This window comes from Homarus americanus, unplaced genomic scaffold (genome assembly GCF_018991925.1).
Source record: "Homarus americanus isolate GMGI-L3 unplaced genomic scaffold, GMGI_Hamer_2.0 scaffold23221, whole genome shotgun sequence".
Classification (NCBI taxonomy): Eukaryota; Metazoa; Arthropoda; class Malacostraca; order Decapoda; family Nephropidae; genus Homarus; species Homarus americanus.
Genome location: NW_024733043.1, coordinates 15,832 through 39,822, shown reverse-complemented (window position 1 = coordinate 39,822; position 23,991 = coordinate 15,832). Strand labels below are relative to the sequence as shown.

Sequence of the window (23,991 nt, the reverse complement as noted above, 5' to 3'; positions counted from 1 at the left end):
TCTTCCTCCATCATTGTCTTCCCTCACTCAATACCCCCTGCTTCAATTTTCCGCTACCTCAAATCAAACAACTCTTTTTGATGAACAGCACAACTGTCAAGCAAATGCCTCACTTGGGTGTGGAGGAGTGAGGTGGGTCACAAGAGAGGCCCATGATCTGCATCTATCACAGTGTCTGGCGGGTCACTGACCATGTGAAAACCTGAGTCTTGAGACAAATACATCCTGTTGAGTTGTCAGCGCACACAAAACATCTCTGCTCAAAATATGCCGCTAGAGTTGAGTGTGATGCTTGGAACATCACCCGGGTTGTGCTCTTGGGGAATGTTCAGAACGGCCACCGAGCTTAAGGTTTTGTAGGTAACATGAACCTTTTGTTGTACAGTCCCAGAACGTAAGCTTGATACAGTCAAGGTGACGGTACAAAGTCCCGCCTCCTCACTCCTTACTGGATATTTAGCGGGTCCGGCTGTCCAGCCAGCCAACACCCTCCCTCCACACACAGATATCAAAGCTTGTAATAATAAATACAATAAAATGTTTATCCAATCAAGGTTACATTATTTGACAAAATAAGTTATGACCATTATTAAATAATCATGAAATAATGGGAGTGTGTGTTTTGGCAGCACGGGTTTCTCAAAATGAAAACAGAAAACCAACCTGAATGTGAGGGACAATAGGTTCCTAAGAGAAGACTTATTTCCCCGATGATGGCCCCATAATAGGCTCACCACACATAACCTGGCTCACCCCAAAATGGATGATGTAATGAGGTAATCGACATATGAGAGACCACTAATATAAGTGTTTCACAACTCAAAGTAGGTCAACACCATTGATTAGGGTTGGGTGGAAAATGCCATAAAACAGCATGACTCTATTTTATTATTGGTTATACCAAGTAAAACCAAAATGTTGTCTAGCTTAATATCCTTGTAAATATTTACAGTTAAAAGTGGTAAAACAATATTCAAACAATCTATTCCTTAGATTACAGAAAATACAATAAACATATTGACACCAAAAGTACCCCAGTCGCCAGTCCAGCACCCCTCTCACCAATGATGGCCTGTCCTGCATGGATGGTTAACACCACCTGGCTCACCGTAAAGTTCCAACTGTCTGTAATGCAATATAATGAAAACTTCATTGATAAATTGTTCATGAATATATTAAAAAAACATTAACATCCTTCCAGCCCCAACGAGAAGCGGAAGTATCAAGTCTATTGTTGAACCAAATGCGCAAAGATGATCAGACAGCAAACAGTGGGCCACCACAAATTTCATCCAGCCTTGAAAGGTTGAAAGAAACTTTGAAAACCTCCCATACATTGGAAAATTTATAAAAAAATCAATGTTTATTTTCATTTGATTAAATTTTTTTGGGAAGGAAGTAATGAAATAATCGTCCAAGCGGGCAAACTGTAATTTCATCTAAAACAAATAATTACTCAATTTTTATGACTATAAAATTATAGCATATTTATTCAAATTAATCACTATCTTACAAGAATTCCAGCAATGTTATATTCGCTAAGTTTAGTCTGAAATTTTATAAGACAAAAACTTAAGCCCAAAAAACCACCTCTCACACTCTGGCTCTGGAAATACTTAGGAGGCTTCTAGCCCAGAACCCCAATTTGTTGTCCAAATCTTCCAAATACTTGGATTTACCGGTCCTGATCTCTGTATACTACTGTATTCAAGTCTTCATTCAAGGTAAAAGCACCAGTAGTAAAGTATAACTGGTTTGTTCACAAAAAAATTTTGGTGATAAAATAAAAAGGTTGATACACAGCATATACAGTAACAAAAATACACACAGCACATATAAGGATGCCAGGTCAGCCAGGCAGTCAACCAGCTGACTGTAGTTATGTGTGTATGCCAGACGTCTATGAGGGGAGGTGGGGTAGGTCCTGCCTTCCTAGTATATGTGAGGTACGTTGTGTTATTATTTCTGGCATTTGTTACATACCAGGTGAATCACTGAGCTCCATCTTTGGGTAGTGAAATAAATAATGATATTAATGTAGCGAAAATATATCAAAGGAGTCATATAGTGATGTTTTCTGCTGGTAATCCATGACCAACACTAGTACCCGAGAGTCACTGGAAAACACGGCTTGTACCGACAGACATTGTCTCGTAGTGTATCAGATAACGTTCCTTTACAGCATGGCAGACGGCAAAACACAATTTATATTCATAATTGCTGCCTTCATCAACTGAGGCAGAGATATTATCGAAATGCAGCAAATCATAATGTCAATGGTATGATTCGAGATCATATTATACCTGTAATTACTATATTTATTAATGAATACCGGATCAGTGTTTCATATTTTGCCCAAAGCGATTCCGTTGCAACCCTCGGTTCATGAAAAAAATAGCAATGTTATATTCCTATTTGGCAACCCATCCCCCTGGGCTGTTAGTATCTAAGGTGCCATAAATTGTCATTACCAAGATAATATGGTTACATGTGTCACACCATCATTTCACATAGAATAGTGATGAAGTGCACCGGGTGGTGATAATCAGGCAAGAAGAAAGAACGAAAGGTAGAAGGTAGGTAGCTACCAAAATAGAGTACTAAAGATATTGCTTAATAATGTGTTACCACAGTTGCACCTGCTGCTATGCGACCAAGTTCCAGGTTGATGATCTGATTCTTCGCCTCATTTACACACAAATTGCAGGGTCTCAATTGTTTCTCCTGCTATAGACAAATACAACATACATATATTATACTACTTAATATATTTTTCTATCATGGTATTTATATTCTTTATTATCATTATTATTATTTTTTAATTTTATTTTACATTTATTATTATTATTGTTACATATTATTATTACATTTTTACTTGCGTCTCTGGATACTGTATTAACACCTGTGGGAAAAGTTACACTCAAGTTATATGTTATACATGATGTCACTTGCACGGTTTACTATTATAAATAATATCTTATAAAGAAAGTTCCAGAAAAAGCAAAGAAGAAGAACAGTATACAAATAAGAAAATAATAAGGAGCAATAAAGAAAACAGAGCAAGAAGAGACCAAAATGCTATGAAAAACAAAAGTAACAAAAGACACCAGTATACAGATAAGATGTCCGTCCACTTCAAGAGTAAGAAGGCCACGTTTCTGAGGCGGAGAGGAGGAAGGAGACACTCCCCGAAAGTCTCCAAGAAACTCAAGGATGGACTTTGAGTGTAGAGGACCTACCACTGTGGCTGCCAGGTGTCACAAACTATTCAGTACAGAAAATATATTGAGCTAAGTCAAAGTTTAAATTAAATGTCAGAAGTGTTTGGCCCATGGGTTGCAAATATTGAGCCAAGTGTTGAACATTTGACGAGTAAACATTATTGATTGACAAAGAGTGTAGCAGCAGGCGGGGGTTGATGGAAACTCAAAATATTAAGTATCGCTGCAGGTTGACACCACCTGCCGCACTGGTCGGCGCTCATTTATCGATGAAGACAGTGTCCTCAACTGGCTCAGCGCGAGACTATTCCGATGAGCCATAGAGACAACCTTCTCCTGGCCTTTCTTGGAAACCTGTGGGCCAAAGAGTTGTAAGTCTTAATGCTTTTGTCAACACCTGAAATGGCTTCAGGATTTGGGTGAGTTTTGTATGAAAAGGGTGAAGAGAGGTGGAGGAAGAAAGGTGAGCTATGTTGTGTGTGGGGCAGCTAGTAGGTGATGTAAGAAGTATATGTTGTGTGGGGAAGTTATAGGTGATGAGGTATATATTATGTTGTGGGGGCAGAGAGGTGACAAGAAGAGTATTATGTTGTGTGTGGGCAGTTATAGGTGATGAGGTAGTTATATTATGTTGTGTGGGCAGTTATAGGTGATGGGGTAGTTATATTATGTTGTGTGTGTTATAGGTGATGTAAGAAGGTATTATGTTGTATGGGGTATTATAGGTGATGGGGTAGTTATATTATGTTGTGGGGCAAAGAGAGAAGATGGGGGTATATTATATGTGTGGGGTAGTTATAGGTGATGAGAAATATATTATGCTGTGTAGTTATAGGTATGTGTGTTACATTATGTTGTGGGGCAGTTATAGTGATAAATATTATGTTGTGTGTGGGGGTAGTTATAGGTGATGAGGTAGTTATATATGTTGTGTGTGGGCAGTTATAGGTGATGGGGAAGTTATATTATGTTGTGTGGGGAAATATAGTATAAGAAGTTATATTATGTTGTGTGGGGCAGTTATAGGTGATGAGGTAGTTATATTATGTTGTGTTATAGTGATAAGAAGGCATTATGGTTGTGTAAGAAGTTATAGGTGATGTAAGAAGTTATATTATGTTGTGTGGGGTAGTTATAGGTGATGATAGTATATATTATGTTGTGTGGGCAAGAGAGGAGGGGCAGTTATATTATGGTTGTGTGGGGTAAAGACAGGTGATGGGGTGTTATATTATGTTGTGTGGGGCAGTTATAGGTGATGAGGTAGTTATATTATGTTGTGTGGGCAGTTATAGGGTGATGGGCAGTTGAGATTATGTTGTGTAAAGAAGTTATAGGTAAAAGATGGGAAATATATTATAAGTTACACAAATATTATGAAGAAGGTAGTTATATTATGTTGTGTGGGGCAAAGAGAGAAAAAGATGAGGTAAAGAGTATTATGCTGTGTGTGGGCAGTTATAGGCAAGATGGGGGTAGTTATATTATGTTGTGTAAGAAGAGAGATAAGAAGAGATGAGTGTTGGGGGGTAGTTATAGGTGATGGGTAGTTATATTGTTGTGTAAGCAGTTATAGGTGATGGGTGTTATATTATGCTGCAAGCAGTTATAGGTGATGAAAGAAGACATATGTTGTGTAAAGGCTATAGGTGATGTAAGAAGTTATATTATGCTGTGTGCAGTTATAGATGGGGTAGTTATACGGTTGTGGCAGTTATAGGTGATGGGGTGCTATATTATGGTTGTGCAAAGAGAAAGATAAGTAGTTATATTATGTTGTGTGGGGCAGTTATAGGTGATGAAGTTATATTATGTTGTATGGCAGTTATAGGCATGTGTAAAGTTATATTATGTTGTATGGGGGCAGTTATAGGTGATGGGGTATACATTATGTTGTGTGCACAGGTGATGTAAGAAGTTATATTATGCTGTGTGGGCAGTTATATTATCTTTATTTCATGTCAGGTATATACATGTATGTTTTTGTCTGAAAATGGCTAAAACATCATTCGCGCTTTTATATGAAGTTGCAGCCCCCGCAAGCTAATGACCCCCTTGTTGCTGTCTCCAGTGGGCTAAATTCTACCTAACCTAACTCAGAATTAAAAATATGTTATTGCTTACTTAAACACATTATTATTTTTAATTACTAAAAAAATTAATTATTGTAAATATGTAAGGTCAATCTATAATTACCATATACTGTACTCGATACGATGAAACTGAGATGATTAATTGCCTGCGCAGACACCCAACGCCTAGAGGTAGTTACAGCAACTATTTCTTTGAACTCTTACAAGCATTACAATCTATTAATGCCATATACCTGCAACATTTATTTTAACCACAAATACCTGAAACAAATGGGCTTACAGATAAGTTTCTTTTCACATTTACACCTGTTAGTCGATCGCGACAGAAGCCAGGTCAGACTCACACCAACCAGGCTACTGGGCTTAGCTGTTGTCAATTCTATTTTAGATAGATATACATAACTTTTTTCATTTATTTTACTGATAAACATGCACACACCATCCCACATACATTATTGCAAAAAAGTAAAGAAAATAATTATTCCTAAGGACAAACACATAAAAGAAGAAAATGTACTGTAATTTTTTGCACACAAGCTGGCCAATAGTGGGGGGAGCGAAGTGACAGCTGGGCACTTGGTGTGTGTAATTGCTAGAATTGGCAGAGGTAGGGTCACCATTGCTATGGTAATGAGTACAGATGTACAATATATGCAAATGGTGACTGTAAAGTTTTCATTTGGTCATTTACTGGTTTGCAACTGGTTTGGTGTAACTTGTATATTGGATTTAAGAAACTATGGTTGTGATGGTGTTTGTCACACAAGCTTTTTTCCTAAACCCTGCCAAATGTAAAAAGGCCTTATGTGCTGTAAAATATGTGGGGTAGTTATATTATAGTTGTACAGACAGTTATAGTGTGAAGGCCCACACCTGCATGTTTTAGGACACAGCCTAATTTGTTCAACTTCTTGCACATCACATGCCAAATCATTGGGTAGCACTATTTGCATCAGTGACATGAACTGCACTCTTAAACTTAAAAAATCCACCAAAGAATAGCTTTAAAGATAATCACATATTTTTGTGCATCATAGAGACTATGATTCGTGAGTGAACCTTCGCAAAATACTAAAGCAAGGTGGAGTTCAAGGTTCATTGGTTTCTCACACCGTGTTGGTGGGTCACATTTTCTATATTTTCTCCCACCTTTTCCCAATGAGACTTATCAAAAATTTAAAGCCATCATTGAAAGCTCTATTATTTATATATTTATTTCATTATATACAATAGGTTTGTGGGTGAAATATCCAAGACATGCTTGGAACACACTTTTTTATTTGGAGTGAAATATATAATTTATTTCGTTCTATCTATATATTTTTGTTTTATATTAAAGCCAAAACAATAACGGTCAATGATGACACGAGTATATGCCGCCGCCCCCCAAATTATAATAATAAAAAAGAGTGGTATATATTGACTAGAAACTGTTGACCAGACCTCACGTGAGCGCATTCCATATGACTTCGGTTGTATTTGAAATTTTAAAAAACTTTGCATGCTGCCAGAAGTGTAATTTCCAACAGGTTCCTGATTATTATGAAATTGTCAAGAAACCGGCGACATCGTAGAGCACGGAGAAGAACAGCATGAAATACGCCACAGACGCATTTGAGTTTATTGCCGACGTGATGTTAGTGTTCCAGGTCCGCCAGCAGCACAACATGTGAGGAGACTGAGAGTACAAGGTAGCACTGTGCTCTCTAACCTTTCATGAAGCGCATTATAATTAGGGTCTTAGTTATGGTGAGATGTCAAGAATGGCTACAAGAAGAAGCGCATCGTGTACACTTCATATTAGTGTATTTCAAATTGAACTTAGTTAAAGGTCAACCTTTTTCTGCTTGGCTAGAGGGTCCGTGCTGTGAGCTCCTATACTTGTATGTTTTGTAATGCCCTGTAGCGATAATCTTCAAGAAGCTTGTACAATGTTGTTCTTCAGTCAGCCAAGAATGGGTGACTGAGCTGCATTGAAGACATGGCCATACTTGACACAAACTTGAGGCATGGAGGGACTAACTTGTGTCACTGTTGGGGTGTAGTAAATGCTAAAGCATTTTATGTATATACTGTGAAATATATTTAAAATATTTGTTATAAATCTGGTCCCAGAACGAAGAGGCAAAAGTGTTGTATGGAGCTCTCTTTGTATTTGTTTCAGCAGCCTGGCGATGGAGCTAGTCTGCAGTTTAAGTATTGTCTACGGTTATCTAAGTATAGTGCTGTCAATGTCTGTGAAAGTGTATGATATGACTATTCCACAACTCTTGAGAAAGACTTAAATGAAAGTATTGTCATAATAATATTTAATATAAACTCAAAGCTGGAAAACCAACAGTTAAAGCACGTAGTAGTTGATTTTTCTGGCAAGCACAATGGACAACCGAGTGATGATTATTATGAATAACAAATGAGAAGTAGAAGTTTTTTCGTGGAACTGATGCTCTCTTAGTAAAATAGACAATTCTTTCAGCCACAGGTCAGCCTTTTGTATTCCATGGATTTTGTACCACAGACCACAAACCCTTGAGCAGATATACTAGACAGGACAGCAGGAGCCCCACACTACATTATAGACATTTTGACCAGCATAGTGCCTTAGTTGTGTTCTCCACGGTGAGGTGAAATATGTATGCTATTGTTTATTTACTATATTTTCACTTGTTAAGAAGAATTACTTAGATTATTTTAAAGTTTAAGATTTATTATTTCAAAGAAATAAGTTCCTCTGTAGATAGATATGCAATGTCAAAACTTGCTGCTCAAAGGGTTAAAAAGTCTGTGGCTGATGGAAACAGTTATACAATATATTTTTGAGGAGAAAATTTTAAGCCAGTGTCTCTGAGCCAGAACTGGACAATAACCAAGAACCAATCTTATTTAAACTCTGGCTCAGTACAGACAACAGAACCTCAGAAACCCAAAGGCAGATGCAGATATTTTATCAAGGCAAATGCCACCAACTTGTTATTACATGGTGTCCACATAACGAGAGCAATACCAGACTTCAACATTAATGGTTAATGGGTACCAGCAAGGCAAATACCAGTACTGCCATTAATAAGCCTAGCATAAAATAATAGTCCCAACAATAATGGGTGCCCAGTATAGTGCCAATACAGTCCCACCATTAATGGCACAGCAACAATGTCCATAGCAACTGCCTTTAAATGTGGTAATGGTGTGTGTGTGTGTGTAAAGGAGTCTCCAACCAATTACAGGCATAATGGTAAGGTATAATATTGTCTGCATTTACTTTTGATATTAGTCAATGGTTCAGAACCTCCAGAGATGAAGGCAAAAGTAAATAGAGTCTGCACACACAGAAGATGACTATCAATTCAGTTTGACCACTGTCCATATCAGATAACACCATCACCGGCCCCAGTGTGCTTATTCCGTTAATCCTACCAATCGCTAGTCCCCAATTGTCGGGAAATGACATTTCTGTGTAATTAAACATAACGTGTATTTTTTTTACCCTGCGTATTATTATAAGTAATTGTAGTGGTGATCACTATGAGAAATTTTCAGTTATTTAAGTTCACTACATTACTGTCATCAAATGTTCTTAAACAGGATTTATGAAATTGCTTCTTGCAATCAATTGACAATTTTGTAATATTTATTTTTAAGCTTAATGGATATTTTGCAAACAATAATAATAATAGTTCTTAATGGTTGTTTTCCTCATTGGGCCTAACTAAGAGTCTCATCCAGGAAACCTTGTTTTATTGTGAATGACCCTCAGGAGCACTATTGTATTCAGGAATGTGATTTATTTATTTTATTTTTTTGCACTTTTTCCCATCGTTTTAAGCACCACTTGAATTGCAGGTATAGATCCACCGTTGGAGAAAAGTTGGGGGAGTGGTGGTGAAGGACCGCATGAGAGAAATGTTTGACTCATTAACAACAGGGCAATAAATGACCCTTTAGGTGGCTGGGTCTGCAGCATGAGGACGAGTCGGGTATATGCCAAGCACATCACATGTTCGCATTACTGCATTTCATAAGGAGGCGTCTAGTATGGTAGGACGAACTCAGTCCCCTGCAAAAAAAAACTGTTTTGCGGTTTCGGAATTTCCAGCTTTATCTTTCCAACCGTGATGTCAGGAAGCGGTATTGTCTCTACCCCCGTTGTTTTCGTATGGCGCTGTGATTTTACAGTTCTAAAAACTTTGACGTATGCTTACTCAAAACTATAATTCGGCGAGTTGATCCCTCCCACGCTAGATGCCCCATACTCAGCATGCACACTGCATGTTCATACATTACATCATATACTCTATTTGGTCATTGGCTGAAGACATGAGTTTTACATTCCATTTTTTGATTCTTTAGTATTCCATTGACCATAGATCAATACAACTACATCACCAATAATAGCTATAATATGTTCATCACCATATCCACTGATCCACCCTCCTCACACACTGGCTGAGGAGGCTAACATTCAACAATCAATAATTTACACTGATAATTTATTTGATAACTCATGCCATATTTCTAGTAGTTACAGGTAACTCAATAGGGTGTGTTTGTACTCTAGAGAGTTAGGGCATGTGTGTGTCCTCCAGGGCTCAGGGCCAGGAGATGCGTGTATCCCCCAGGAACCAGGGCTGTAGGACATGTGCGAGTCCCTCAGGAAGTCAGAGCTGTAGGGCATGTGCCACCCCAGGAGGTCAGCCAAGGCATGTGTGCGTGTTCTCCAGAAAGTCAAGGCTGAAAAGAATGTGTATGTTCCCCAGGAGATCAGGGCTGTGGGGCATACTGCATGTGTGTCCCCAGTGTAACAGCATGTGTGTGCACCCCAATGTCAGGGCTGTGCATGTGCCTCACAACAGGACCCTTTGATGTGTAGGAACATAAGACTCCAGCTAGTAGGTATAGAAGCATATTTAAACAGAAGAGGTTGCAGCAGGAAGAAAATAAGAGGACATTTTGACATTTTAAACAGCAGAATCAAAGAAACAGAGTCAGGAAATGGCTCAAAAATCAAGGAAGAGCAGAAAGGCCTTTCAGCAACAAACACAAGTGTTTACTCCTGTAAGAACTAGCTGATGCACTTAAAACCAAGAATAAAAAAGCCAAATGAGAAGATATTATGGAAAATAAAATATTTTGATTTGTATATACTGGAACAAACATTTTTTTATTTTAGCAAAAGTTTACTATTGAACTCCAGTTGCGGATGCAATAACTTTGGTAAATTTTAAATTCTCACAATACAGCAAAAAAGCTTATCTTTTCGCTTATCTTCTCAATAATTGTGCACAATTTAAATATTAAACAAATTCAAGCTTAGTAACAACTAAATTTGTAAAGGAACTATAAAGACTATATGCATGAAAAATATTGTTGCAATAAATATACACGTTTGATTTTCACTGCTTGTATTTTAACTTATTGAGCACTCACGAAATGAGTAACAATGTGAGAAATTGTTAAATATGGCAAAATCTTCCTTGGTAGCATCAACACCCTTAGCTAATTTATCTACTTTTTTCTCCAAGACCTAATCACATCCCCAGGTACTATTAGCCTCAGGACACTACTGTATCGTTAGCCTCAGGACACTACTGTATTATTAACCTCTCAGGACACTATTGTATAAACCTCTTAGGACACTACTGTATTATTAACCCTCAGAGACACTACCAGCCGCCCAGCTGAAACGTAAATTCACAATTGATCAATCAATCTCACTTTTGTCGGCAATTAAGATGCCAGACACATTGTTGCTATAACCTGAATCAGTTCTCGCAATAACAGATTTTTCCTTTTTATAATTATCAATTTTCAAAATCCTACTTCTCATAACTTCGCTAGATTACTTTGTAATTCAGGGGTAAAGGTACTTCACTCTTAAGCGTGACATATATACTGATTATCGCTGGTTTGGGAACGTGAATTTTTTCTCCACCATTTTTTCCTCAAAATGTTTATATAGATAAATCAGCAAATAATAAGCAGCCAAATATAAAAAAAAATCTATTTGTTAAGCCATTCAAGATATGTTATTTTTAATACTTAATTTTGTTTTATTAGAATCGGCCCATAAATGGCTTGAGCTTAGAGATTTGAAGTTAGAAACGTGCCTATAGAGTGGCGCGAGAGCAACAGATGGTTGAACCTTACCTCAGCTTGATGGGTAACTGCTGTGATACAAGACTCTGGTTCTGTTGTTAACTGGCTGAGAAAGTTGCACATACTGATTTTTACCAAGGATTGTTATTACTTTACACTAAAATGTTATTATCAATACTATTCTACACCCCACATCCACACCCCCCACCACCAAACCCTTCACCTCCACCACCAAACCCTTCACCTTCCCTTACCAAACCCTTCACCTCCCTACCAAACCCTTTCACCTATACACCCTTCCAGGTGGACACACCCCAAGGACCATCCCAGGGGCCTCCTATCGGCGGGGATTCCCCAGGACCCTCCCAGGTTGACACCCCAAGGCCTCCTAGGGGACAGTGGCCTTCCCAGCACGACGGCGACACTCGAAACCCTCCCAACACGCGGCGGCCCCCAAGTGGCCTCCTAGGGGGACAGTTCCCAGGGGCCCTCCAAGCAGCGGTGCATCCCCAGGCCCTCTCAAGGCGGCGGCGCCTCCAGAGACTGTCCCAGGGACCTCCCCGCTGCAGCGACCTCAGCACCATCCCAGGACATCCCCATCCCTGAGGGCCTCAAGGCGGCCCCTGGGGTGCCACCTCCTCGTGGAGAGCCCTGGGGCGACATCGCCCCTGGGATTGCGGTGCCCCATGGGAGCGCCACCACCCCTGGGAGGATCCCAGGCGCCTGCCCATGGTAGGGCCCCTGGGGATCCTCCCGCCCTTGTGAAGCCCCAGGTTCACCGCCATTCCAAGAGGACTCAGGGCGCTGCTGCTCTGGGAGTGCCCTGGGAACGCTGCTGCTTTTGGGTGGGTTCCTGGAGTGCAACAGCCCTGGGAGGGGTCCCTGGGGGCGTCACGAGCCCTGGGAGGTCCCCTGGAGTCACCTCACTCATAAGGTGGGCGCCACAACTCCCTGCCAGGGCACCTGGGCTCACCCAAGACCTGGTGCTCTCACAATTTGTAAGAAGGACCAGGGGCGCCCCATCCTTGGGAGGGGTTCCTATGGGCACCGCTGCCTCTGTGAGGTCCCCTGGTGGTGAATCTGCGTCTGTGAGTCCTCTGGTGAATCTGCATCTGTGAGGTCCCCTGGTGGTGAATCTATCTGGGAGGGCCCTCTAGGGGCGTCGCCGCCTGGGAGGGCCACTAGGAGCGCCACCGCCCCTGGTGGCACGCCACCCCTGGAAGTGCCCCTGTGGGCGCCATAACCCTGCGAGAGTCTGGAGAAGTATCTTTCTGGGGACTCCTGACCACTCACATAGGCTCTCCCAACCCAAAGAGGGGTCTTAGAGGTGCTGCTGCTCCCGCGGAGGGTTCTTGGAGCTCCACCACTCACTGGAGGCCCCTGGAGAAGGGGTCACCGGGATTGCACCTGGGGGCGCCGCTGTCTGGAGACCCTCTTTAGACACTGCCGCCTGAGGTCACCACGCCCCCTGGGGTCACCCGGCATCCCTAGAAGGCCGCCCTTAGGGGATTCCAGACAGGGCGCTGCCTGCCTAGGAGGGCCCTGGGATCTCCACCACCGCTAATGAGGACCCCTGGGGGCTCAACTGCCCTAGAGGGTCCTGGTGCACCATCGTCCACAGAAGGTCCCCCGTCCACCTCCCTGGCAAGGCACCATGGGCTCCTGTAGGGCGCCACCGCCTGTCAGGGCGTGGGGGCTGTCACCACCCACAAGATCCCAGGAAGGGCTATAAAGTTCGAGGGGCACAAGGTCCCGGAAATTCAGTAATATTCTGGGGATGCTGTAAGGTCCCGGAGAGCTGTGAAGGTCCCCAGGGTGCTGTAAGGTCCACGGAGGGTGCTGTAAGGTCCACGAAGGTGCGTAAGGTCCACGGAGGTGCCAGGGTCCCCGGGGGTGCTGTAAGGTCCATGGAGGGTGCTGTAAGGTCCCCAGAGGGTGCTGTAAGGTCCCCAGAGGGTGCTGTATGTCCCAAGAGGGTGCTGTATGTCCCAAGAGGGTGCTGTAAGGTCCACGGAGGTGCTGTAAGGTCCACGGAGGGTGCTGTAAGGTCCACGGAGGGTGCTGTAGGTCCACGGAGGGTGCTGTAAGGTCCACGGAGGGTGCCAAGGTCCCCGGAGGGTGCTGTAAGGTCCCGGAGGTGCTGTGTCCCCGAGGGTGCTGTAAGGTCCCCAGAGGGTGCTGTAAGGTCCACGGAGGGTGCTGTAAGGTCCACGGAGGGTGCTGTAAGGTCCACGGAGGTGCTAAGGTCCCCAGAGGTGCTGCAAGGTCCACAGAGGGTGCTGTAAGGTCCATGGAGGGTGCTGTAGCGTCCCCAGAGGGGTGCTGCAAGGTCCAGGAGGGTGCTGTAAGGTCCCCAGAGGCTGTAAGGTCCCCAGAGGGTGCTGTAAGGTCCACAGAGGGTGCCAAGGTCCACGGAGGGTGCTGTAAGGTCCACGGAGGGTGCTGTAAGGTCCCCAGAGGGTGCTGTAAGGTCCACAGAGGGTGCTGTCCCCGGAGGCATGTGTGCCAGGTGCCAGAAGGTCCACTGAGGGGTGCTGTAAGGTCCCCAGAGGGTGCTGTAAGGTCCACAGAGGTGCTGTAAGGTCCCCAGAGGGTGCCAAGGTCCACAGAGGGTGCTGTAAGGTCCATGGAGAGTGCTGTAAGGTCCACAGAGGGTGTTGTAAGGTCCACGGAGGAAGCAAGGTCCACGGAGGTGCTGTAAGGTCCACGAGGGTGCTGTAAGGTCCATGGAGGGTGCCAAGGTCCACGGAGGGTGCTGTAAGGTCCACGGAGGGTGCTAAGGTCCACGGAGGGTGCTGGTAAGGTCCCCCGGAGGTGCTAAGGTCCCACAGAGGTACTGTAAGGTCCACGGAGGGTGCTGTAAGGTCCACGGAGGGAGCAAGTGTCCTGGAGGGTGCTGTAAGGTCCACGGAGGGTGCTGGCGTCCCCGGAGGGTGCTGTAAGGTCCACGGAGGGTGCTGTAAGGTCCACTGAGGGTGCTGGGTCCATGGAGGTGCCAAGGTCCATGGAGGGTGCTGTAAGGTCCACAGAGGGTGCTGTAAGGTCCCCAGAGGTGCTGTAAGGTCCACAGAGGGTGCTGTAAGGTCCACGGAGGGTGCTGTAAGGTCCACGAGGATGCTGTAAGGTCCCCAGAGGGTGCTGCTGTAAGGTCCACAGAGGGTGCTGTAAGGTCCACGGAGGTGCTGTAAGGTCCACGGAGGTGCTGTAATGTCCACGGAGGGTGCTGTAAGGTCCACGGAGGGTGCCAAAGGTCCGAGGGTGCTGTAAGGTCCACGGAGGGTGCTCAAGGTCCACGGAGGTGCTGTATGGTCCACAATGAGGTGCTGTAAGGTCCACTGAGGGTGCAAGGTCCACGAGGGTGCTGTAAGGTCCACGGAGGGTGCCTGTAAGGTCCACGGAGGGTGCTGTAAGGTCCACGGAGGGTGCTGTAAGGTCCACGGAGGGTGCTGTGTGTCCCCGGAGGTGCTGTAAGGTCCACGGAGGGTGCTGTAAGGTCCACGGAGGGTGCTGTAAGGTCCACGGAGGGTGCCAAAAGGTCCACGAGGGTGCCAAGGTCCCCAGAGGGTGCTGTAAGGTCCACGGAGGGTGCTGTAAGGTCCACGAGGGTGCTGTAATGTCCACGGAGGTGCTGCAAGGTCCACGGAGGGTGCTGTAAGGTCCCCAGAGGATGCTGTGCGTCCCCAGAGGGTGCTGGGTCCACGGAGGGTGCTGTAAGGTCCACGGAGGGTGCTGTAAGGTCCACGGAGGGTGCTATAAGGTCCACGGAGGGTGCTAAGGTCCCCCGGAGGGTGCTGCTGTCCCCAGTGCTGTAAACCCCAGAGGGTGCTGTAAGGTCCCAGAGGGTGCTGTAAGGTCCACGGAGGGTGCCTGAAGTCCCCAGAGGGTGCTGTAAGATCCACGGATGGTGCTGTAAGGTCCACGGAGGGTGCTGTAAGGTCCACGGAGGGTGCTGTAAGGTCCACGGAGGGTGCAAGGTCCACGGAGGTGCTGTAAGGTCCACGGAGGGTGCTGTAAGGTCCACAGAGGGTGCTGTAAGGTCCACGGAGGTGCTGTGTCCCCGGAGGGTGCTGTAAGGTCCACGAGGTGCTGTAAGGTCCACGGAGGTGCTGTAAGGTCCACGGAGGTGCTGTAAGTTCCACGAGGGTGCTGTAAGGTCCACGGAGGTGCTGTAAGGTCCACAGAAGGTGCTGTAAGGTCCACGGAGGGTGCTGTAAGGTCCTGTGTACTGTAGGTCCCCAGAGAGTGCTGCAAGAACCCCAGAGGGTGCTGTCCCAGAGGGTGCTGTAAGGTCCACGGATGGTGCTGTAAGGTCCACGGAGGGTGCTGTAAGGTCCTGGGTGTACCGTAAGGTCCCCAGAGTGTGCTGTAAGGTCCCCAGAGGGTGCTGTAAGTCCCCAGAGGGTGCTGTAAGGTCCACGGAGGTGCTGTAAGGTCCACGGAGGGTGCTGTAAGGTCCTGGGTGTACTGTAAGGTCCCCAGAGGGTGCCAAGGTCCAGGGTGTACTGTAAGGTCCTCAGAGAGGGCTGTAAGGTCCCCAGAGTGGTGCTAAGGTCCTGGGTGTACTGCAAGGTCCCCAGAGGGTACTGTAAGGTCCCCATAGGGTGTTGTAAGGTCCCCCAAAGAGTGCTGTAAGGTCCCCAAAGAGGCCAAGTCCCCAAAAGGTGCTGTAATGTCATGGGTGTACTGTAAGGTCCCCAGAGGGTACTGTAAGGTCCCCATAGGGTGTTGTAGGTCCCCAAAGAGTGCTAAGGTCCCAAAGAGTGCTGTAAGGTCCCCAAAGGGTGCTGTAAGGTCCACGGAGGGTGCTGTAAGGTCCATGGAGGGTACTGCTAAGGTCCCCAGAGGGTGCTGTAAGTTCCCCAGAGGGTGCTGTAAGGTCCCAAGGCACTGTAAGGCACCCAGAGGGTGCTGCACGGTCCCAGAAGGTGCTGTGGTCCTGGGTGTGCTGTAAGGTCCCCAGAGGATGCTGTAAGGTCCCCAGAGGACTTGCATGGTCCCCAGAGGGTGCTGTAAGGTCCTGGGTGTATTGTAAGGTCCAGAGAGTGCTGTAAGGTCCTGGGTGTATTGTAAGGTCCCCAGAGGGTGCTGTAAGGTCCTGGGTGGTACTGTAAGGTCCCCAGAGTGCTGTAAGGTCCCCAGAGGGTGCTGTAAGGTCCTGGGTGTATTGTAAGGTCCCCAGAGAGTGCTGTAAGGTCCCCAGAGAGTGCTGTAAGGTCCCGAGAGGGTCCTGTATGGTCCTGGGTGCAATGTAAGGTCCCCAGAGAGTGCTGTAAGGTCCCCAGAGGGTGCTGTAAGGTCCTGGTGTGCAGGTCCCCAGAGGGTGCTGTGTCCTGGGTGTACTGTAAGGTCCCCAGAGAGTGCTGTAAGGTCCCGAGAGGGTCCTGTATGGTCCCTGGGTGTACTGTAAGGTCCCCAGAGGGTGCTGTAAGGTCCCAGAGGGTGCTGTAAGGTCCCCAGAGGGTGCTGTAAGGTCCCCAGAGAGTGCTGTGGAGGTCCCCTAGAGGGTCCTGTAAGGTCCTCCTGGGTACTGTAAGGTCCCCAGAGGGTGCTGTAAGGTCCCCAGAGGGTGCTGTAAGGTCCCCAGGGGTGCTGTAAGGTGTCCCCAGAGGGTGCTGTGGTCCCCAAGGGTGCTGTGGTCCCCAGAGGGTGCTGTAAGGTCCCCAGAGGGTGCGTAAGGTCCCAGAGGGTGCTGTAAGGTCCTGGGTGTACTGTAAGGTCCTCAGATAGTGCTGCTGTAAGGTCCCAGAGGGTGCTGTAAGGTCCCCAGAGGGTGCTTTCACGGTCCCCAGATGGTCCTGTAATGTCCTGGGTGTACTGAAAGGTCCCCAGAGGGTGCTGTAAGGTCCCCAGAGGTGCTGTGGGGTCCTGGGTGCACTGCAAGGTCCCCAGAGGGTGCTGCAAGGTCCCCAGAGGGTGCTGTAAGGTCCCCAGAGGGTGCTGTAAGGTCCCCAGAGGGTGCCAAGGTCCCTGGGTGTACTGTAAGGTCCCTCAGATAGTGCTGTAAGGTCCCCAGAGGGTGCTGTAAGGTCCCCAGAGGGTGCTGTAAGGTCCCCAGATGGTCCTGTAATGTCCTGGGTGTACTGAAAGGTCCCCAGAGGTGCTGTAAGGTCCCCAGAGGGTGCTGTAAGGTCCCCAGAGGGTGCTGTAAGGTCCCCAGAGGGCTTTTAAGGTCCCCAGAGGGTCCTGTAAGGTCCTGGGTGTACTGTAAGGTCCCAGAGAGCTGCTGTAAGTCCCAGAGGCTGTAAGGTCCCCAGAGGGTGCTTTAAGGTCCCCAGAGGGTCCTGTAAGGTCTTGGGTGTACTGGAAGGTCCCCAGATTGCTGTAAGGTCCCCAGAGAGTGCTGTAAGGTCCCCAGAGGGTGCTGTAATGTCCTGGGTGTACTGAAAGGTCCCCAGAGGGTGCTTTAACGTCCCCAGAGGGTGCTGTAATGTCCTGGGTGTACTAAGCTCCCCAGAGGGTGCTGTAAGGGCCCCAGAGAGTGCTGTGTCCCACAGGGTGATTTAAGGTCCCCAGAGGGTCCTGTAAGGTCCTGGGTGTACTGGAAGGTCCCCAGAGGGTGCTGTAAGGGCCCCAGAGGGTGCTGTAAGGTCCGCAGAGGGTGCTTAAAGGTCCTGGGTGTACTGTAAGGTCCCCAGAGGGTGCTGTAAGGGCCCCAGAGGGTGCTGTAAGGTCCCCAGAGCTGCATGTAAGGTCCCCACAGATTTAAGGTCCCCAGAGGGTCCCTGTAAGGTCCTGTACTGTATGTCCCCAGAGGGTGCTGGTAAGGGCCCCAGAGGGTGCTGCAAGGTCCCCAGAGGGTGCTGTAAGGTCCCCACAGGGTGATGCTGTCCCCAGAGGGTCCTGTAAGGTCCTGGTGTACTGAAGGTCCCCAGAGGGTGCTGTAAGGGCCCCAGAGGGTGCCAAGGTCCCCAGAGGTCCTGTAGGTCCCGTGTACTGTAAGGTCCCCAGAGGGATGCAAGGTCCCCAGAGTCCCAAAGGTCCTGGGTGCCTGTAAGGTCCCCAGAGGGTTGTAAGGCCCCCAGAGGGTGCTGCTGTAAGGTCCCCAGAGCGCGTCGAAGGTCCCCAGAGCGCGGCCAGGTGTCCCCAGAGGGTGCTGTAAGGTTCACGGAGAGTGCTGTAAGGTCCACGGAGGGTGCTGGGTCCTGGGTGTACTGTAAGGTCCCCAGAGTGCTGTAAGGGCCCCAGAGGGTGCTGTAAGGTCCCCAGAGCGCGTCAGAAGGTCCCCAGAGGCTGCAGTCCCAGAGGGTGCTGTAAGGTCCCACGGAGGGTGCTGTAAGGTCAACGGAGGTGCTGTAAGGTCCTGTGTACTTTAAGGTCCCCAGAGGGTTCTGTAAGGTCCCCAGTGGGTGCTCTATGTCCCCAGAGGTGCTGCTGTCCTGGGTGTACTGTAAAGGTCCTGAGAGAAAGCTGTAAGGTCCGCAGAGGGTGCTGTAAGGTACTGGGTGTACTGTAAGGTCCCCAGAGGGTGCTATAAGGTCCATGAGAGGGTGCTGTAAGGCACTGGGTGTACTGTAAGGCTCCCAAGAGGGTGCTATAAGGTCCCCACAGAGGGTGCTAAAGGGTCCCCAGAGGGTTCTATAATGTCCTGAGAACACTGGAAGGTCCCCCAGAGGGGTGCTGTAAGGTCCCCAAAGGGTGCTAAGGTCCTGGGTACTGTAAGGTCCCAGAGGGTGCTGTAAGGTCCCCAGAGGGTGCTGTAAGGTCCCCAGAGGTGCTGTAAGGTCCCCAGAGGGTGCTGTAAGGTCCCGAGGGTGCCAAGGTCCCCAAAGAGGCTGTAAGGTCCCCAGAGGGTGCTGTAAGGTCCCCAAAGGGTGCTGTAAGGTCCCCAAAGGGTGCTGTCAGGTCCCCAAAGGGTGCTGTAAGGTCCTGGGTGTACTGTAAGGTCCCCAGAGGTTGCTGTAAGGTCCCAAAGGGTGCTGTAAGGTCCCCAGGGTGCTGTAAGGTCCCCAAAGAGTGCTGTAAGGTCCCCAAAGAGTGCTGTAAGGTCCCCAAAGAGTGCTGTGAGGTCCCCAGAGGGTGCTGTAAGGTCCCCAAAGGGTGCTGTAAGGTCCCCAAAGGGTGCTGTAAGGTCCTGGGTGTACTGTAAGGTCCCCAGAGGGTACTGTAAGGTCCCCCAAAGGGTGCTGTGGGTCCCCAAAGGGTGCTGTAAGGTCCCCAAAGGGTGCTGTAAGGTCCTGGGGCATAAGGTCCCCAGAGGGTGCAAGGTCCCCGGAGGGTGCTTAAGGTCCCAGGGCTCGTAACATCCTGGATGTACTGTAGGTCCCCAGAGGGTCCTGTAACATCCTGGATGTGTTGTCCCCAGAGGTCCTGTAACATCCTGGATGTACTGTAAGGTCCCCAGAGGGTGCTGTAAGGTCCCCGGAGGGTGCTGTAAAGTCCCGAGAGGTGCTGTGGTCCCCAAAGGGTGCTGTAAGGTCCCCAGAGGGTGCTGTAATGTCCTGGGTGTACTGCAAGGTCCCAAGAGGGTCCTGTAACATCCTGGATGTGTATGGTGCCCCAGAGGGTGCTGTAAGCTCCCAGAGGATGCTGTGGGTCCCCCAAAGGGTGCTGTAAGGTCCCCAGAGGGTGCTGTAAGGTCCCCAGAGGGTGCTGTCAGGTCCCCCAAAGAGTGCTATAAGGTCCCCAGAGGGTGCTGTAAGGTCCCCAAAGAGTGCTGTAAGGTCCCCAAAGAGTGCTGTAAGGTCCCCAAAGAGTGCTGTAAGGTCCCCAAAGGGTGCTGTCAGGTCCCCAAAGGGTGCTGTAAGGTCCTGGGTGTACTGTAATCCCCAGAGGGTGCTGTAAGGTCCCCGGAGGGTGCTGCAAGATCCCAGGGGTGCTGTAATGTCCTGGGTGACTGCAAGGTCCCAGAGGGTCCTGTAACATCCTGGATGTACTGTAAGGTCCCCAGAGGGTGCTGTAAGTTCCCAGAGGATGCTGTAAATCCCCCAAAGGGTGCTGTAAGGTCCCCAGAGGTGCTGTAAGGTCCCCGGAGGGTGCAAGGTCCAGGGGGTCCTGTAATGTCCTGGGTGTACTGGGTCCCCAGAGGTCCTGTAACATCCTGGATGTACTGTAAGGTCCCCAGAGGGTGCTGTAAGCTCCCCAGAGGATGCTGTAAGGTCCCCAAAGGTGCTGTAAGGTCCCCAGGGTGCTGTAAGGTCCCCGGAGGGGTGCTGTAAGGTCCCAGGGGTCCTGTAATGTCCTGGGTGTACTGCAAGGTCCCCAGAGGGTCCTGTAACATCCTGGATGTACTGTAAGGTCCCCAGAGGGGTGCTGTAAGCTCCCAGAGGATGCTGTAAGGTCCCCAAAGGGTGCTGTAAGGTCCCCAAAGGGTGCTGTAAGTCCCCAAAGGGTGCTAGGGTCCCCAGAGAGTCCTGTAATGTTCTGGGTGTACTGTAAGGTCCCCAGAGGTGCTGTAATGTTGCAGGGTGCTGTAAGGTCCCCAGAGGGTACTGTAATGTTGCAGGGGTGCTAAGGTCCCAGGGGCTGTAAGGTCCCCGAGGGTGCTGTAAGATCCCAGGGGTGCTGTAATGTCCTGGGTGTACTGCAAGTCCCCAGGGTCCTGTAACATCCTGGATGCTGTGAGACCCCCAGTGCTGTAACTCTCCCAGAGGATGCTATAGGTCCCCAAAGGGTGCTGTAAGGTCCCCAGGGTGTAAGGTCAGAGGAGTCTAATGTTCTGGGTGTACTGTAGGGTCCCCAGAGGGTGCTGTAATGTTGCAGGGGTGCTGTAAGGTCCCCCAGAGGATTGCTATGTTTGCAGGGGTGCTGGTCCCCAGAGGGTGCTGTAAGGTCCCCGGAGGTGCTGTAAGATCCCAAGGGGTGCTGTAATGTCCTGGGTGTGCACAAGGTCCCCAGAGGGTCCTGTAACATCCTGGATGTACTGTAAGGTCCCAGGGTGCTGTAGCTCCCAGGGATGCTGTAAGGTCCCCAGGTGCTGGGTCCCCAGGGTGCTGTAAGGTCCCGGAGGTGCCTGTAGGTCAGGGGTCCTGTAATGTCGTTGTGCTACAAGGTCCAGGGTCCTATACATCCTGGATGTACTGTAGGTCAGAGGGTGCAGCTCCCAGAGAGATGTAAGGTCCCCAGGGTGCTGTAAGGTCCCAGAGGGTCTGTAAGTCCCCAGGGAGTCCTGTAATGTTCTGGGTGTACTGTAAGGTCCCCAGAAGGTGCTGTAATGTTGCAGGGGTGCTGTAAGGTCCCCAGAGGGTACTGTAATGTTGCAGGGGTGCTGAAGGTCCCAGGGGTGCTGTAAGGTCCCCAAAGGGTGCTGTAAGGTCCCCAAGGGTGCTGTAAGGTCCCAGTGCTGTAAGGTCCCAGGGGTCCTGTAATGTCCTGGAGTGTACTGCAAGGTCCCCAGGGTCCTGTAACATCCTGGATGTATGAGGTCAGAGGGTGCTGTAGCTAGAGTCTAAGTCCAAAGGTGCTGGGTCCCCAAGGTGCTGTAGATCCGAAAGTGCGGTGTACTGTAAGGTCCCCAGAGGTGCTGTAATGTTGCAGGGGTGCTGTAAGGTTCCCAGAGGTACTGTAATGTTTGGGGTGCTGTAAGGTCCCAGGGGTGCAGGTGCAAGTAAACTGAAGGGTTTGGTTCCAGGGTCTGAAACCCTGAGGAGGCTATAAGGGCCGAGGGGGCTGTTAGGTCTTGGGTGTCTAAAACTCCCAAATTGTGAAGAAAATGTCATCAAGGCTATTAGATATTGGATGAAAAAAAAATATATATATAGACAATTTTGTAGCAAAATTTCAATACAAAACAAAAAAATATACATAAAAATTCAATATCCATTTAAACAGGAATCACATATCTGGTGAGTGATTTCAAAGCCAGTTGGCTGGTGAACATTAATGTATAATGTTGAGTACAGGAACCTTGAGGAAGCACACAACATCTTGTTTGACACAGTCAACACACAACATCTTGTTTGACACATCTTAAGCCACTGCAAAATTCCTTCTCGCTTTCTCTCGCTCTAATTTAGTTCTGACTGGATAGAATTACTATGTTTGTCATATCAAATCATCCAGCTTCCATCCTAAACCAGACACAGTGTACAAACTGATACTCATACATTTTCACCATCAACTTATATAAGGTGTCAATGGGTTACACTAAGTACCTAAATTTCCTGAAAACTTTTACAATTTGTGAAGTTCAATGCCACTGTATGTAGTTATGTCATGTGTATACCGTGCTGTACTGTGCTCAGTGTTGGGAGACATAAATACACATCATTGTTCTATGAGAAATATACTGAAGACTTGTACTTGACAATGAAGGACAAATTCATCCCTGTAATAAGATAACTCTGTTCTTGACACTTGCTCCAGTTCTTGGCGATACAACTTCAGTCTCTTGTTGAGCTCCTCTGACAACTGTGGATATAAAGCTTTATTAATGAGAGTTAAGATGAAAGTTGCAATGAGTAAACATGGGTAATAAGTTAAAGAGCATTACATCACAAACTATCTGTGACATGTCCATCATTTACACTTGAGGCGCCCAGGAGGCGACAAATTAAAAATCGAGTTTAAAGTTTTGAAGTACAAACAACCATAACTTTGTTGTTTTTAAGCTAGAGGGTTCTTTTTTTTATCGGCAGCTCAATCCTCTCCTAGTGAACTGTGAAAACTGGAAGTTAGTCCAGTGAATAGTTATTATTTTATCGCGAGTTGAATGAGAGTAACTACCCGTGATGTACAGTCGTTTGATCCTCAACAATAATCGTGTTTTTCTGCAAAATGTTCTCATTATTGTTGACTAATACTAAAGACAAGTCAATGATCACCAAAACAGCACTCGCCTTACACCCACCCCCATAAATCCCCAAATTAAATAATTATAAAAACTCATTAGCCTGTCAGTATTTATCTTTCCGCCCTATTATTAGCCAAAGATTTATAATATTGTTAGGATAATAATAAGGAACACCACTACACCCCCCAACGTAATTAACATACTAATACAAAGGCGAGAAAGTTTTCACTAGTAAAAACAGTATTATGATAATAGTATTACAATCTGTCTTTGTTTAGTTCTTCGTCTTTATTATCCCTGAAGATCTAGTATAAAGTTACGTAAATCCTGAGGAGTGCGTATAACTTTAATGCCTCACATAATCAAATTACGTTTACTTGGCAACCTTCTGTGCCCACCCGTCAACCCCACGCCTCATCCTGCCTTTTTTTTCTATAGGGCCTGGGGTACGCTCCTGACCCCTGCAATCTGCATCATGTGGTGCTCCACCACCAACACAAGGCTCCCCAACATCACCATGTAGCTCATCACCAACATTCTCACACACTTCACCTGCACCCTTGCCAGTAGCACTTGTATCACCATAATCAACACTAAATTCACCATCAAAATCACTATCACCAAGCATTACGGTGTCCACATGAGCACTGTCGCCAAACACACACTCAGGAATAATGGGCCCTGAAACCCACACCAAAGGCCTGGCCTCACTTAAGTCTTGCTCTAATATCGGCAGATATTGCACAGCACTTCTCAACCTGTGGAACACGAATAACGCCAATGTTACGCCAAAAGTTATAAAAATAGCAGTAGAAAGTACACTCTACATCCTTAAGCTATAATAGCACCAAAACTA

The 23,991-nt window shown here is 47.3% G+C and overlaps 1 protein-coding gene across 1 annotated transcript; it reads right to left on the bottom strand.

The window, feature by feature from the left end:
* Positions 1–19,626: 19,626 nt before the first annotated feature.
* LOC121869232 (polysialoglycoprotein-like) lies at positions 19,627–23,763 on the bottom strand. The gene is made up of 3 exons (XM_042370472.1): positions 23,632–23,763; positions 22,646–22,753; positions 19,627–20,676 (listed from the first exon to the last, which is right to left on the bottom strand). The coding sequence occupies exons 1-3, from the start codon at positions 23,761–23,763 to the stop codon at positions 19,627–19,629; spliced, it is 1,290 nt and encodes a 429-aa protein (XP_042226406.1).
* Between the last annotated feature and the right edge of the window lie 228 nt (positions 23,764–23,991).

Excerpts from the sequence above, each read along its gene's own strand:
- LOC121869232 (XM_042370472.1), bottom strand. The coding sequence starts at position 23,763 with ATGCTTGGTGATAGTGATTTTGATGGTGAATTTAGTGTTGATTATGGT. Across the intron at positions 22,754-23,631 it reads GTGATGTTGGGGAGCCTTGT|TTGTCAGAGGAGCTCAACAA; the intron begins GTTGGTGGTGGA and ends TTATATCCACAG. Across the intron at positions 20,677-22,645 it reads AATTTGTCCTTCATTGTCAA|CATCCTCTGGGAGCTTACAG; the intron begins GTACAAGTCTTC and ends GGGACCTTACAG.